This window comes from Corvus kubaryi, unplaced genomic scaffold, assembly GCF_017639235.1.
Source record: "Corvus kubaryi isolate FWS band 111438036 unplaced genomic scaffold, C.kubaryi_AGA036_p1.0 137, whole genome shotgun sequence".
NCBI classification, from domain to species: Eukaryota; Metazoa; Chordata; class Aves; order Passeriformes; family Corvidae; genus Corvus; species Corvus kubaryi.
Window position 1 is genome coordinate 16,677,668 of NW_024580671.1, and position 14,753 is coordinate 16,692,420.

At 37.3% G+C, this 14,753-nt stretch overlaps 1 protein-coding gene across 5 annotated transcripts in view; it reads right to left on the reverse strand.

Moving 5' to 3' along the window:
* The window catches only part of DOCK4 (dedicator of cytokinesis 4), a 233,550-nt gene that overhangs the window by 126,094 nt on the left and 92,703 nt on the right, over positions 1–14,753 (reverse strand). For all 5 annotated transcript variants that reach the window (XM_042018041.1, XM_042018044.1, XM_042018042.1 and 2 more), the window contains one exon: positions 13,874–14,025. In XM_042018041.1, coding sequence (XP_041873975.1) covers positions 13,874–14,025 — 152 coding nt within the window. The remainder of the gene's footprint in view (positions 1–13,873; positions 14,026–14,753) is intronic.

The window sequence follows — 14,753 nt, forward strand, 5'->3', positions numbered from 1 at the left end:
CATATGTGACCCCTATTTCCTTAGTATTAGCAGGAAAATATTACCAGTCACATGATACCAGTCTAGACAGATTGCCTGCTGTATGATTTATAAACACACTACTGAAAAAAAAAATCCAGCCAGATTTATACCACATGGCATATTCTTGTGGCAAAACTATGACATCAGTCATAGCTCTCAGTACAGCTCCACTTTCAGACATCTTTATAAATGCTCTCTAGTTGAAAATAGTTTACAGTGATTTCCAAAGTAAATAATGAGGGGCAATGAGAGAATTCTGCCACATAATTCACCACCTCAAGTTTATTACATTCCAGAACACTGTTAATGGATGCTCATTAGGAACTTCAATTTGAATTTACTTCATTTACAGTTTCATAAAACCCAGATCAGGCATAAAATGTTACCCTCATACTTAGTGGTGAAATACAGAGGAATATTGTACAACATATCATAAGTTACTGAAAGATCATAAAGCCTAAAGTATATCCTTAATCAGCAAATAACAGTGATAAATGTGGCAACATGACTTAGCAGTACCAGCTGATCCCAAGCAAGTCAGCCCCAGTATTTCATCTTTTATGTACTTAAAAAACCATTCCCAAATTTCTAACTGTAAAATACAGGCAATAAGCAAAGGGGGACAGAAAAGGAAGAATGAGTACTATAAAGATAAGATGTCAGCCAATCTCAGATAAAAATCAAAGCAAAAATACTAACAAAAATAAATAAAACAATCTTATGATGGTACATTGAAGCTTATCTTTCTGTCCCCTAGTCCCATGGTGACAACATGAGGGAAGAAGAAGAAAAAAAACGTTCAAAGAATGTTCCTAGATTTATGCAGTGGAGCCCAATTTTCCTTGGCTAGATGCACAGTTAACAAGAAAAAGAGAAAGCAGAAAAGGAGACTGGAGGAAAAGTAAAACAGACTTATATAGCTAAATCAAGCTCCTGCTCTCATCCTCTTTTACCCTTTATTAACTGAAGACAGCATTGAGAAATTTGTTTTTATTACTACAGTTTTTATGAACACACCCAACATTATTTTAGATATTTGCAGCTGTATTTTAACTGAAAGATGGCATCACACATTTCTTAAAAGAGTGAGAAAACAATAATTTTAAATTATTTTTCATGACGTACCAGGAGCCAGAGGAAGATGACAGTTTAAAAACAGAATACTGTTTTTAGGAATCTATCAGCAGGTACTTAAAACTGAAGAAAAAACATATACCAGAAGCTGGAGCCTTCAGTGATCTTAGTCTGCCACCACAGATAAACATTTTTGCATCACAGCATTACCAGTGCACAGACCTACATACCCTTTAAGCTGAATTACAGTTTTGATTATTATCCTAGTCACTGACTAAGGTAACAGCATGGATACAACCAGATTTGCAGTATTTTCCCCCAAATATGGAAATTAAACCTGAAGAGAGCAGGAGGAATTGTTAAAGTCAAGGGAAACAACAGCATTTAAGAAAATTCCCCTTCCTCCAACACCACCTGGCTTCCTATGTATTCAATGCCATTTGGAGGTTTCCAAGCAGCAAGTCTGTATTTTATGTCAATCCTAACATGCCTTTCGCTGGTAGCCAGTGTGACTGCAACATGTTCTTAGTGAGATGATCTGTAAACCAACTATATATAAACATACAGAGATATATATACACATACAGACACCACTGGTGCTCAATACATCTCATGGTTACCTAAATCTGGTACATACATGTCATGGCTGGCCCACAATTCCAACACTGCATTCATTTCTGAATGTAGCTAATCGTTTAAGCTCCACCAGCTACGACAGGTCACCTTTTCCAGTGTTTTCATCATCACATTTAAAAACAGCTATATCTCCTGTCAGTGTTCAAGTTTTACAACAGAATCAGAAAGAGGGTTATTTGTTAATGCATATGAGCGACATAATCAATACCACAGGCTCCTCTGGCTTGGGATGGTTTGTCTTCTTTAAAAATGTGTCTAACTACACAAGCCCAGATACAAGATCTATATAAGCTAGCACCCTTAGTCCAACTACAGCAAGTAGAAGATATTTGAGAAAGAATCTTTAAACAGTGGATGGGAAAGTGGATTTGTTTCACTGAACATGGCTCTTCCTGAGAGGAACTGAGCTACATCAAGAAATACAACTAATTTCTAACACACCCTCAGTTCTGGGAGGGCTTATGAAATATATTATTAAAATCAGACTCTGTCTACCTATAAAATATAACACCAAACCGTCTCAGAAGCATTTGCTTGCTAGACTACACTTGTGGCTTTTTTTTTAAGGAATTTATTCCTACCATATCTACTTCATTCTACTTACTCACAAAAGTAACTTGTTGTAAAGTCACACGCAGCAGCTCCCATACAAAGGCTGAATAGGACAGTCAAGGCCATCAGGCCAAAGCAAAGATGATTGCTGAAACACCAACTCCTCAAAAAATACTCGTACTAGCCTGAAGAAAAATGTTAATTCTCTTGCAATTCAAGAATAGACAGTATTTAAAGAGCAATTTATCAAAACTGTCTCATTAACAACAACAAATTACACAGCATTGCAAAAAAGTCAGATAAAATGAATGATTTGTAAAAGGGCTGTGGTTTAACCCCAGCTGGTAGCTCAGCTACCAGCTCACTCCCCCGCAGTGGGGTGGGGGAGAGAATTGGAAGGGTAAAAGTCAGAAAAACTTGTGGGTTAATATAAAGGTAGTTAAACAGATAAAGCAGAAGCCACACACACAAGCAAAGCAAACAAGGAATTCATTCATCACTTCCCATGGGGAGGCAGGTGTCCAGCCATTACCAGGAAAACAGGGCTCCATGAGAGGTAACAGTGGGTGAGGAAGACAACTACCATTACTCCAACCCCCTTCCTTTTTTATTTTTCCCCAGCTCCATATGCTGAGCATGATGTCTTATGGTGTGGGATATCCCTGTGGTCAGTTGGGGTCAGCTGTCCCAGTTGTGTCCCCTCCCAACTCCTCATACACCCCCAGCCTCCTCACTGGCAGGATGGGGTGAGAAGCAGAAAAGGACTTAACCCTGTGTAAGCTCTGCTTAGTAATAGCTAAAACATCCCTGTATGCCCAGCACTGTCCTCAGAACCAACCCGAAACACAGCCCCCTACCAGCTACTGTAAAAGAAAAATGAACTCCAGCCAAAACCAGCACAAAACAGAAGCGTTACTAAAACAGCTAGAACCTCTTACAAACCAGGACAAAGTGTTTTGATCCCCTGGTGTCGTGGGTAACACAAAATGTTATTGTATCCCTGTGGTGGGCACCATCTCGGGAAGCGTCAGACGCCATTTTCCCTTTGTCTCCCTACGCGGTCAGCAGTGGGGGCCGCCATCTTAGGAGGGGGTGGTACCCTGCCAGTTTGGGTAATCTCTTCATTCCCCCAATGTTCCTGACTTTTAGCAATTCCGTATCTAGTGATTATTTACTTTCATTTTTTTGCCTGTTGCTGTTCTGCTTGTTAAGTAAACTATTATTTTTTTCACTGATACCTACTCACATTTCTTCCTTATTGGTGGAAAGGGATTGGTTGAAACTAAGGAGAGGAAACTCATTTTGGAGTGTGCACCCCTTTAAATTGTCCTAAACCAAGATACCTGGCAATGAAGGTTAATCTTAATCTGTAGAAAAGATCTTCTTACAGAAACTACCACAAAGCCAAAACATTTGGCAGGAGGATACAGTTGTGTCAAACATTCCTTTCATGCACCTTCTTGCCACCACTCTTGCATGAATCCCATCTGCTTATACTATTGTTGTTGATGAGTATGTAAAACTGAGCTATGAGTAGAATTACTTAATTGTGAGAGAGAAATGAAATATATATTTGCTACTGATATTGGTATCCCTGCCCATGGCAGGGAGGGTGGAACTAGATGATCTTTTTGGTACCCTTCTAACCAAATCCATTCCATGATTGTCTGGTATCTGAAGTCTAAAAAAATTTAAAATATTAATAGGCAAAAAGGAAAAAAAGGATAGATCTGTAGAAATATCTCTAAGATACCAACCCACTGCTTTTGAAATTTCTTATTGGTCCTGGCATGTTCCTGTGAAGAGTTTCTAAATCCAAAACAGATTTCAGGTCAAAATGTGAAGTCAGACTTAGGGGAAGAATAAAAAGACAAAAGTAAGCTTGAATACCCATGGAATACCTAAGAGGCTCAAGTTCCTGTGTTTGCTTATGGAATGTTGATTATTTTATGGGTCAGTAAAATAGCTATAGTGAGCAACTGTTTTGCTATGTAAAACAACAAATGACAATGTACTAAACAGGGCACACTGACTGACTGGGCCAGTGCTTCAGTGTTCTCGCCTCTGGAGGAACTCCACAGCAGCCAGTTCAAGACAGTAGTCTCAAGCAAAACAGCAGAATTCAATTGAGGCACATCACTTTTCCAGTCTGACTGGAACAAAGAAACGATCTTTTTGCTAAACTGCACTGAGAATTCCTACTACAAAACATCTCCACATCTAGGATCCAAGCAGAAAGACTTTAATGACTATGCTACTCCTGCCAAGGCTAACTGCCTATATATGCCCTGACTATATTCCTGCACATAGGAATTTTTCTGCTCACAATGAGTAACTGGAAAAAATGATGCACTTTTTCTGAAGGAAAACTTTTGAACAAGTTTCTGGAGCTTCAGGCTTCTCTTTTAAGCTGCTTTTTGTAAGCCCAATTACAGTCACACTAATACATTCTTATCCACAAGAATGGGCAAATTACCATATTCTAGAGCCAGTAAGGAAATAATTAAGCCTGATTATATATTGTGTATATGTATACATATATCAATATATAGGATGATATAATTTAAAAAAAATAGCAATCATATTCAGAAATGTACAGACCAAGTTAGCCATCTAAAGACGTATTTTTATTGCAAATGCATAGAAGATTGGTACAAGAGTAGTGGCTGCTCTCTTGTCAAAGTGACCTTTATGTTTTCTTTGAGGTGTTTCAACCTTCCTGCTAAAATTAGGACTAACTCTTGAATAAGCAGAAGTAAATAAAACTAGGCTGGTTTTGTTTTATTTTGCTTCTAAGGAGTGACAAACCAGAGCAGTAAGTGACTAAAGTAGAATGGAGGACTCCTTTAAGAGTCTGCTAGGCAGAAGAACCAAGATGTTTTATCTCTGCTGCATCTATGAGGCACATATATATATATATATATTTTTATATATATACACACACACATATATACGTATATGCACTGATTCTGTGTAATTCGCTTTAGCACAGTTTTAATATTGTGAAAGATATTTTTGTGAACAAGGCACAAGAAATTGAAAACAACACTGAACTACCCTATGCTGTGATCCACTAAAAGTGCAATTATGCTTTTGTGGAAATACTGTAACAGAAAAGTAGCCCTAAGCTAATTCATTGCTTCTGGTTCCCATGGGTTGTTCCCTTTACCAGTAATGCTGCTAGTTCCTCTAGCTTAAATCCCCACCCTGCCTATCAGGCACATTTGCATGCAGAAAGTCAAGATCCAAGAGTACTTCAAGACAAAAAGCATCCATGGATAATGCAGAGAAATCTGAGCAATGATTTCCAAGGAACAGTATTAACAAAGTGAAGGTTAAACACACTAAAAACAGTATTTTAAGGGGAAAAGGTAGAGTAGTCTATCACCTAATGATAGATTAAAAATTTTAAGGAGCACCTGGATTGTGCTCCTTATATAAATAATTCACGTTGCTGAAAAAGTACACCAAAGTCCAGTCTGAACTCTGCCTCTAGTCACTGCTCACTCCTCCCAGAAATTCTGTGCTATTAGTACCAGGTAATTACACCTGAGGCACAGTTAAAACACATTCCTCAACAACTCAAAAATACAACATCCACTTTTTTTCCCCCCAGAATCATACTAATTCTCATAGATAACGTTAGAAACAAACCTCTGTCTTTATGCAGGGTTATTTATTAATAGAGCCTCTGAATTTCCATGACATTCAAACACAAAACTTAAATATCAAACAATCAGATATAGAAAAAGAAACCATATGCAGAAGCAGAAAATCTTAATATCAACTAATGTGCATGCGAGTATGCTCATATATAAAAATTATTTCTCCCTCTCTCTCCAGCTTCTGTATTTGAGATACATTGCACCATCTACAGTTATTTCCAAATCTGGGTTTAAAGTGTCCTCACAGTCATTTTCCAAACCTAATTTTTTCTCATCTCTGATGCTATAATAAAATAAAGAAGCAAGAGTCTGAAAAGAAGATGGAAAGTAATAATAGACTCACACATTGCAGACCTGGGAGTCCTGGTGGACACCAAGTCAAACATGAACCAGAAATGTGCCCTTGCAGTACAGGAGGCCAATGATATCCTGGAGTGCATTAAATAAAGTACTACCAGCAGGATGAGGGAAGTGAGCCTTTTCCTCTCTACTCAGCACTGGTTATACCACAACTGGACACAATTAAGGGACTGGATAGAATGCTGTGACAGCTGGGACTGTTTAGCTTGAGAAGAGAAAGCTCAGAGGGGATCTTATTAATAAATTGAAATATATCTGAGGGGAGGGTGCAAAGAGGACAGTCAAGCGATTTTCAGTTGCTCCCAGTGAGACAATGGACATAAACTGAAGCATGGGAGGTTCCCACTAAGCATCAGGGAACAAATTCTTTTCTAACGGATGGTATCTGAGCACTGGCACAGGTTGCCCAGGGAGGTTGTGAAATCTCAGTCCTTGGAGATACTTAAGAGCCATCTGGACATGATTCTGGGAAACAAGCTCTAGAGTGGTTAGACCAGATGACTTCTGGACTTTCCTTTCGGCCTCAACCATTCCATGATTTTCTGATTATGTGTAAGTACCACATGCAGGTAGCCCAGATAGACAGCCAGGTGATTTGGGTCTCTATGGAAATACGGTTCTTTACACAGTCTTTTCCATCTTCCACCTCTGAAAGTTAGTAACTGCCATGATGCAACATCCTGTCACTTCTCTACTTGCCCAGAAGTCCCAAAGGACTATAATTAATGAACTATCCCTCACAACAGCATGTGACATATTTTTCTTGAGCCAGTGTCAAGGTTCTTCAACTGTACCTTTTTATCAACTTCTGTAGCCTTGCACTGAGTACACACCCTACAGCTTCACAAATATAATCTCCATCTCCCTTGTGGTCTAGTGTTCAACATGACTTAGAAGCAACAAGGAATTTATTTGAGTCTCCTGCATTTAGAGTGCTGATGTCTGGAGTACTGATTCCAAGTAAACTAGATACTGAAAGTCAAGTGTAACCCACTGCTGAGCTCAAAATAATATTGAATATTTGAGCTCCTGCTCAAGACAGACCATAGGGATATCTTTGAAGAAAGACATCTTGGGTTGTCAGTAGTGAGCCTTCAGGGTAGAGAAAATGTATTATTAGCTTGATTCAAGAGGTATCCAAGCCCTTCTTTGCTGTTCTTACTGTAATAGTCAGTTGCACAAACTTTAGTTAGTGATGACTAAAAGTCATGTTCTTTGAGATGAGCAGTTCTCAGGTTTGAAGATGCTGATGGAGGTTGCAAAATATGTCTTTAAACATTCTCTTCTATAACAAAATCCTTTTAAGATTATTGTAGAATAGAGGGGGAAGGGAGTATTTGTTCCTTAAAGAGAGAATGAAAATAGGTTTTTCCAAAAATTTAAAAATTAGAACATCAAGTAGTGAGTATTTTGACTAATTAAATGTGGATTTTAGTTTTTGGTGAGTGATTTCACTGAATTACACGAATAACAAAACTGAAATAAGAAAGGGATAAAAAGATTGATGATGTGGATGTCACTAAAAGGTGATGTTGAAAGTACAACAAAGGAAGGGTAATCTTATTCTTTGGTATGGTCTGGAGTTTACACAATCATTAAGGATATAATCAAAAGCTCACAAAAAAAAAAGCAGTTTGCTTTCACTAGCCTTGGATAAACAGCCTATTCCTCTTTGTGCTGTTTAAGAATCTCTTCTCATTTGAGGGCAATATGATAATTACAAACAAGGTTGTTCAAGGTGATAGAAAAAGGAGGATTAGCATGCCAACTTATCTCCGCTCCTCACATGGATGGGGCCAGAGGCATCAATCATTTCTGATAAGACGTTCATATCACATTGACACAGGCACAAAGTGTATATCAATGAAAGAAAGTCTTAACATGTTCCATATTACTGAAGTGCTGCCTTTAAATTTTCCCATTAACAGTACTGCTATTGGAAAAAAAGAAAATGGTTTAGAAAAGACAATGCTACAAGAACTATGGGTCATATTACAGATTTAAGAATTTCTACAGCAGTATGTTGGCATAAGACAGAGGCACAAACTCTACATAAATGTAAAGGTCAGCAAAGCGAATGGGACTCTGAGCAGGAGATGATGCAGCATTCTTATGCATAATCATCAATGCCAGCAACAGGGGTCACAGTCTGAACAAAACAAATGTAGGCAGCAGCCTTAACACCTTCCATTCCCTTTTTCATAATACACTACCCAGTGTTGCTGGTGTTTTCAGAATTCTCTTAAAAAAACCCACACAGTATCTCTAGATGGTAATGTGCTACATATATTAATACAGTTTTATGGGATCTACAGTGGAAAGGTAAGAATTGCAGAGGACATGGGGATAACTTGATGTTTTGAACACAAACATCTGGTAAATACTTCTTTGGGTTTTTTGACTGCTTTTTTTTTTTTTTTTTAAATAGCAGCAGAATATTCTTATAGCAAGAAATAAAATTAACACAGCCTCAGTGAATAATGCACATTGTCCAGAAAACAGCTAAGCTGTTACTTTGTCCCTTGCCACTTGTTAAACTGATTCTATTAAAAGCTAATAAGTGAGATCTTTCCAGGATCTGATAAAAAAAAATCAATATCTTTTTGATTAAATGATTGGTGTTCTTCGAGCTCCAGTGTAAATGGGCCCTCTGGCTATACTAAGGTCATCACTGCTGCAAAAAACTGCTGTATTGGGTAACTGATACTAGTACATGTGAATGGAAAGCACAGACTCTCATCAGACGTCCTTTATTTGTCTGAAAATCTGGCACTACAAAACTTTTAACTGTGTAACCCCTTCAAGTACATATTATTGGCTTTTTAAGTGTGATCCAACTGCTGAAAGAAAAGTTTGTTTCATTAACTTCTATTTGGGTAAGAGAAAAATAAATCCCCAAAGCCAACAATCATCACCACACTCAAACTCTTCAGTACTCTAAATTCTGGGATTCTATATATTCACTTTCATATTCCAAGGAATAGAAAAACTTTTAAAACTTCACAAATCTCACAAATGACCACACGCTACAACTGGTTTATAAACCAACTAATAAAGAACATCAGAACACAGGATTGTTGCATTGTGCTGAAATGTTGCAAACACATTTCCAGTTTTCCTTTGGAGCTGTAACAATGGTCTATCTCTTACCTAAAGTTAGTAAGTGTTTCTCACATTAAATCAATTGCACTGAGGTGCCAATAATCCCTTTGAACTCTGAAATTGCTTTCACAGTGTGATTGTAGTAGCAACAGTTAACTCTCAAAGTACAGCTGGGTTACTCTGTTTTACAGAACTTTCCCCCATTCAAACTATGATCCTGTAATATCCATCTTACGTACACTATTTTACGATCTCCGTGATCAAGCTAAATAGAATTAGGTGCTTTTGAAGACAATCTTCTGATCATCTCCACATTTTGATTCACAAGCCAGGGCAGTCTAGCTAGTGAACTGGCTTTCTTCCGCATGAATCCAAACTAGAACATATGCTGCTGCTACTCAGTCCACGCAACCACAGATTTAGTCCATGGTAAAATCCTTAAAACATTTGCAGACGTTAACATTGGGTCTAGCATGAACTGCTGCTCTACAGATCCACTCCTACTGGCTGGCACTACTTGCATAAGTAGACAGCAGTCTTAGACTTTCAAACTGTTGATTTGCTTACAACAAAATTAGATGATACAAAAACAGATCTTCAAGGCTCTGTACTAAACTGGTAAGTCCTTCGATTTTGCTTTTCTCAAACATTTGTGCAGCATGCCAGATTCCAGAACAGATTTTATAAAAGCATTTCTTCAACAACATGAAGTACCGTCTGGACTCTTAACAGATCCAGACAGAGTATGTTTGAGCTCATATACTTTAGGAACAACTCTAAGTAGCCGTAAAAGTTCAGCAGTAGCCAGAAAAATAGAACTGAACTAAAAGACAAACAAATCTCAAGAGATGTGACCGTGGACCTCCTTCATTTTCCAACTTCAGTAACAGTACCTCTCTACAACTGCACATGCTAAAATGCTTCCTTTAGGATTCTATGCTAGTGAAATTAGCCTTAAAATTTAGGTGTCATCATGATAGCTTTTTACTTTCTTAAAAAACCAAAAATACCCAAGGAATACACAAACTGGGCTTGTGACCTTAACAGAAATAAAAGAGGAAGAGTAATAGAAGGTTAGAAGATGTAACAGTGCATAAACCAAAGAATTTTACTGGGGCAAGCCATATGGCTGTACAGTGTTAAAGCAGTGCCATTCACAACTTGCTCTACCCCCACTAGGGGCTATTACCGTTCCAGGAAAGGAAACTGCAAAGCAGAAGGAAGGGGAGACAAATGGAAGATGATACAAAAACACACCAGGGAAAACTGTAGGAATCATCAGGGGCTGAATTCGGCTGTTTATTGTTAATTTAAGCGATAGCAAAAATGATTCCTAGCAGCTAGTTTAGCCAGAAAATATGGCTATATACATATGCATATATATCAAGTGAAATTAGCATGCACCATTTAAGTAGAAAAGGAATTACTTGCAACCATAGTCTTATTAAGCAGAAGCATGTCTTCACTCAGATTTAACTACTTGACTTAAATACTGAGTTTTCTTGCTTCCATACAAATAGAATATTCATGATCAATAAAAGCCTTTTAGAGTGTGAAGACACATTAGATAATTATTTCAATACAGAAAACAGTCTGCAAAATAATATTTATTATTATTGTTTATTAACAGCAGTAATAAAGTCATAGATAAACCTGTATTTTATTATTACCCCTAACTTAGTACAACAGAACTGCCATTATTGTGGATACCAACACATTTAGAAACAGTTATTTTTAATAGCAATTTCCAGCAACAAAAAAAAAAAGTCTGGAGCAAAATACAATCCCATACTGTCAGAAACAAATGGAAAGTGATCCCAAAAGAGTATTTACCTCTAGCTTAGCGAAGTTGATAGAAAATCATTCCTATTGCCCAAAGTGGGTGCTAATCTCACTAAGTTTGGTGTAAGCAAGGCATAACAACCCCGACCAATCCAGAGAAATCTTTAGCTGGAAAATATGAAAATAAAAAACTCGAAGCATCACTGATTTTTTCTGTCATTATCTGATACCAGATTTCTGCTGTGGGAAAGTCACTAATGCATTTCAAAATCAGTTTTTCACATCTCACAAAAAACCTACTCTCTAACTCTTAGTACATGTTGGAAAAATTATGAGCATTTATACATGCTGCCAGGATGGCAAATCACTTAATTGAGAATAGTCTAGCTAGAAATATACATAATTTTTCTTTTATTCATAGAATCATAGAATGGTTTGGGTGGCAACACACCTTAAAGATCATCTAATGATGATCTAGTCAAAACTTAGTGTTCAAAAGGAATACTAAGACACATTATCAAAACCATAATAACTGTTAAAAGATTTTATGGCTTTAGTTTCAATCTCTTTATTTATTTTCATAGGTGCTAACCTAAAAATGTCCCACAATGAGAGCACCAATGTATATGTTAAACTGGGAGAATATTCCTTAAACATATATATTGCCTACCACAACATATCTGTTCTATTTAAACTAAAAAAAGTCAACACATAGTGAAAAACAGTAAATCTGTACATATATATTTATCACTTATTTTTGATCCAACTACCCTAAATCCTTTGCAAATATTTAAGAGCAAATTCAGAATGCATTTCCCTATAGATTCCACTCCTAAGGGCTTATCCTGTCATTCCCCCTGTGCCCTAGAAGGCAGTTTGGATTTGTAACAACACATTTCTTCAAGGTTTGCCAGTAATGGGATGAGGAAGTTCACAGCAGCTGAAAACAGACACTGGAGTCAGGAATCAATAACTAAAGGTCACATCACAGCAAGCACGTGAGAAACAGCTCTAGAATTTGTGCTTTCATGTAACATGAAAACAAATCCATTTGCTTTCACACCACCACCACTGCCTTAACCTTGTTTTCAGCAATCCATATCACCCCAAATTGTTTTCTGCCAAAGTCTGCAGCTCTCTCCTAAATCTATCACCCGCTGTGGCATTCATTGGAGTGAACACAAACAACGTGTCCTGATGCACATTTAATTCTCAGAAATGACAGGAACTGTATTTAGGTGACTACTGTCTGAAGTGCAGGCCAGAATGAAATGTCAGTAGTTAACAGCTAAAACTGTAACACTGTGTATAGATGATTGCACTAACAGTAAAAATTAATGTACTGAGTATACCCTTCCTTCAAAGTACTAGTTAGTTATTTTGCCTGCACTGCAAAGCACAGACATAATTTTATCAAATTCAGCCCAACTTCCACAGAGTTCCCCAAATTCCTATTGCCGTATTTAAGACAACAGCTGTGGAAAGGACTCAAGCCAGAGAAGTTCATGGAAAACTGTCTCCAGTGGGAGGGACCCCAGGCTGGAGCAGAGGAAGAGTGTGAGGAGTCCTCCCTGGGAGGAGGAGGAGGGAGTGGCAGAGAAAATGTGACATCAAGTGACCACAGCCCCCATTTCCAGTCCCCTGTACTGCCAGGGTGAATGAAGGAGAGAAAATCAGAAATGAAGTTGAACACAGCAAGAAGGGAGAAGTGGGGAGGAGGATGTTTTAAGTTTGGGGTTTATTTCTCATCATCCTACTATGATATGATTGGCAAGAAATTAATTTTCCCCATGTCAAGTCTGTTTTATCTGTGACAGTAATTGGTGAGTGATCTCTCCCTGTCCTTATCTTGACCCATGAGCCTTTTGTTCTATCTTCTGTCCCCTGCCCAGCTGAGGAGGGGAGTGACAGGGTGGTTGTGGCTGGCTGGAGGCCAGGATCAACCCACCACACCCATCACCACTGCACAGCCATTTAATGGTTCAGATTTCCTGGCATATTCCTCAAACGGAACTTACTGGGCTCTTGCACTAACTTTACTCTCCTTCTGTGCTCATATTTATTAAGTGCACAGTGTTTCTCTACCAATCACTCCCATATTTTCTCTCTCAGCCAGGATTCTGAAAATAGAAATAACTACTGAATATTTTAAAAATCAAAGTTTATCAGGTCTCTCATAGAATTTAAACTCTAGGACAGATTGATTTTAACTGAAGAACAAGCACCTTCTCATAGAACTAAAGGCTCCTTTTATAAAAAATATGCTTAATTCACTAACTAAGGGCAGTCCTCCAGCCTCATGTACCGAGGAGAATTCATCTTATAAATATTACGGAAAAAGCAAAAGTTCAAAGTTTTGAATGTGCACTGATTAGGAGAGATGAAACTAGAGATACTGAAAAATGACCATTCTGTACATGTATATATGTTTCTATACAAAAAACAACTGGAAGGTGAAATAAGTAAACAAGACAGAGATTATACATTTTTTTTAAAACTTAAATGACACTACAAACCATTAGACATAACAACTGAATTTCAGAAGGAAGCAAAAGATTCTTGTGAAACAAAAATATCTTCCCCTTGTTTCTAAATGTGGAATTTGTTACCTGGATCAAAAGATACAGTATTTATTGTTAAACTTATGCAAAATCAGTATTTAAATAGAAATCACACGGTACCTGATGGGTCGATTTTCTTTACTATCAAAGAGTGAAAAGATTACTTCCAGTTCCTCTCCCAGATTGGAGCACATTAAACTCTTCATCTGAACAAAAAGATGGTGGCTGCTGGCTGGTACTGGTGTGTCTTTTTTTCGATGGCGATGTTCCATCTAAAAATGCCACAAAAACAGTGACCAATTTGAGTCAATTATAAAATTCTCAAAACAAAAAGAGGTAAAATATGTAATGTAGAACTACTTTCTTAATCCAAATTATTCTTTTTAAATTCAATATTAACTTGTATTTTTCTTTTTTTTCTTTTGCATCTGAGAAGGAAAACACAGAGAATTTATTTTCCCAGTGTTACACTGCATCACTGTTATTTCTAGGAGAAAAACAGTAATCTCTAAAAGTCGTTTTTTTCTACTCTGAAAATGTGAAGCCATTTTAAGCTTTGTGCTGTAACAACATAGTATTTCTTAGCTGGTTTAAACAGTTAATGATCTAGATATTCCAGCATTCAAACACATAAAAAAATGCTTTTGCAGAAGACTAAATACCAGTATTTTAAAAATGGGAAAAAGCAATCATACCCACATTTTATGATCTCCAGCAAACTGCTTTATAAAAGCTAATAAATTGTCTTGATTTGACTTCACAGTTTATACTTTCTGCATTTTAGTCACCCATTACAAGAAGGACAATATTAAGTTGTACTATCCCTCTCTTACGTTTTAACAAAAATAATTTTAAACAGCAATTTTTCTAAGCTACATAGCCTTCACACTGAGGTTATGTTTTTTCCCCTTTTTTATTTTTCAAAGTATACTCCATGAGTTCCATTACTCTGTATGTTTCCTTCGTATTTTTCCTCTGTACATTTCCTCTTAGGATTAAT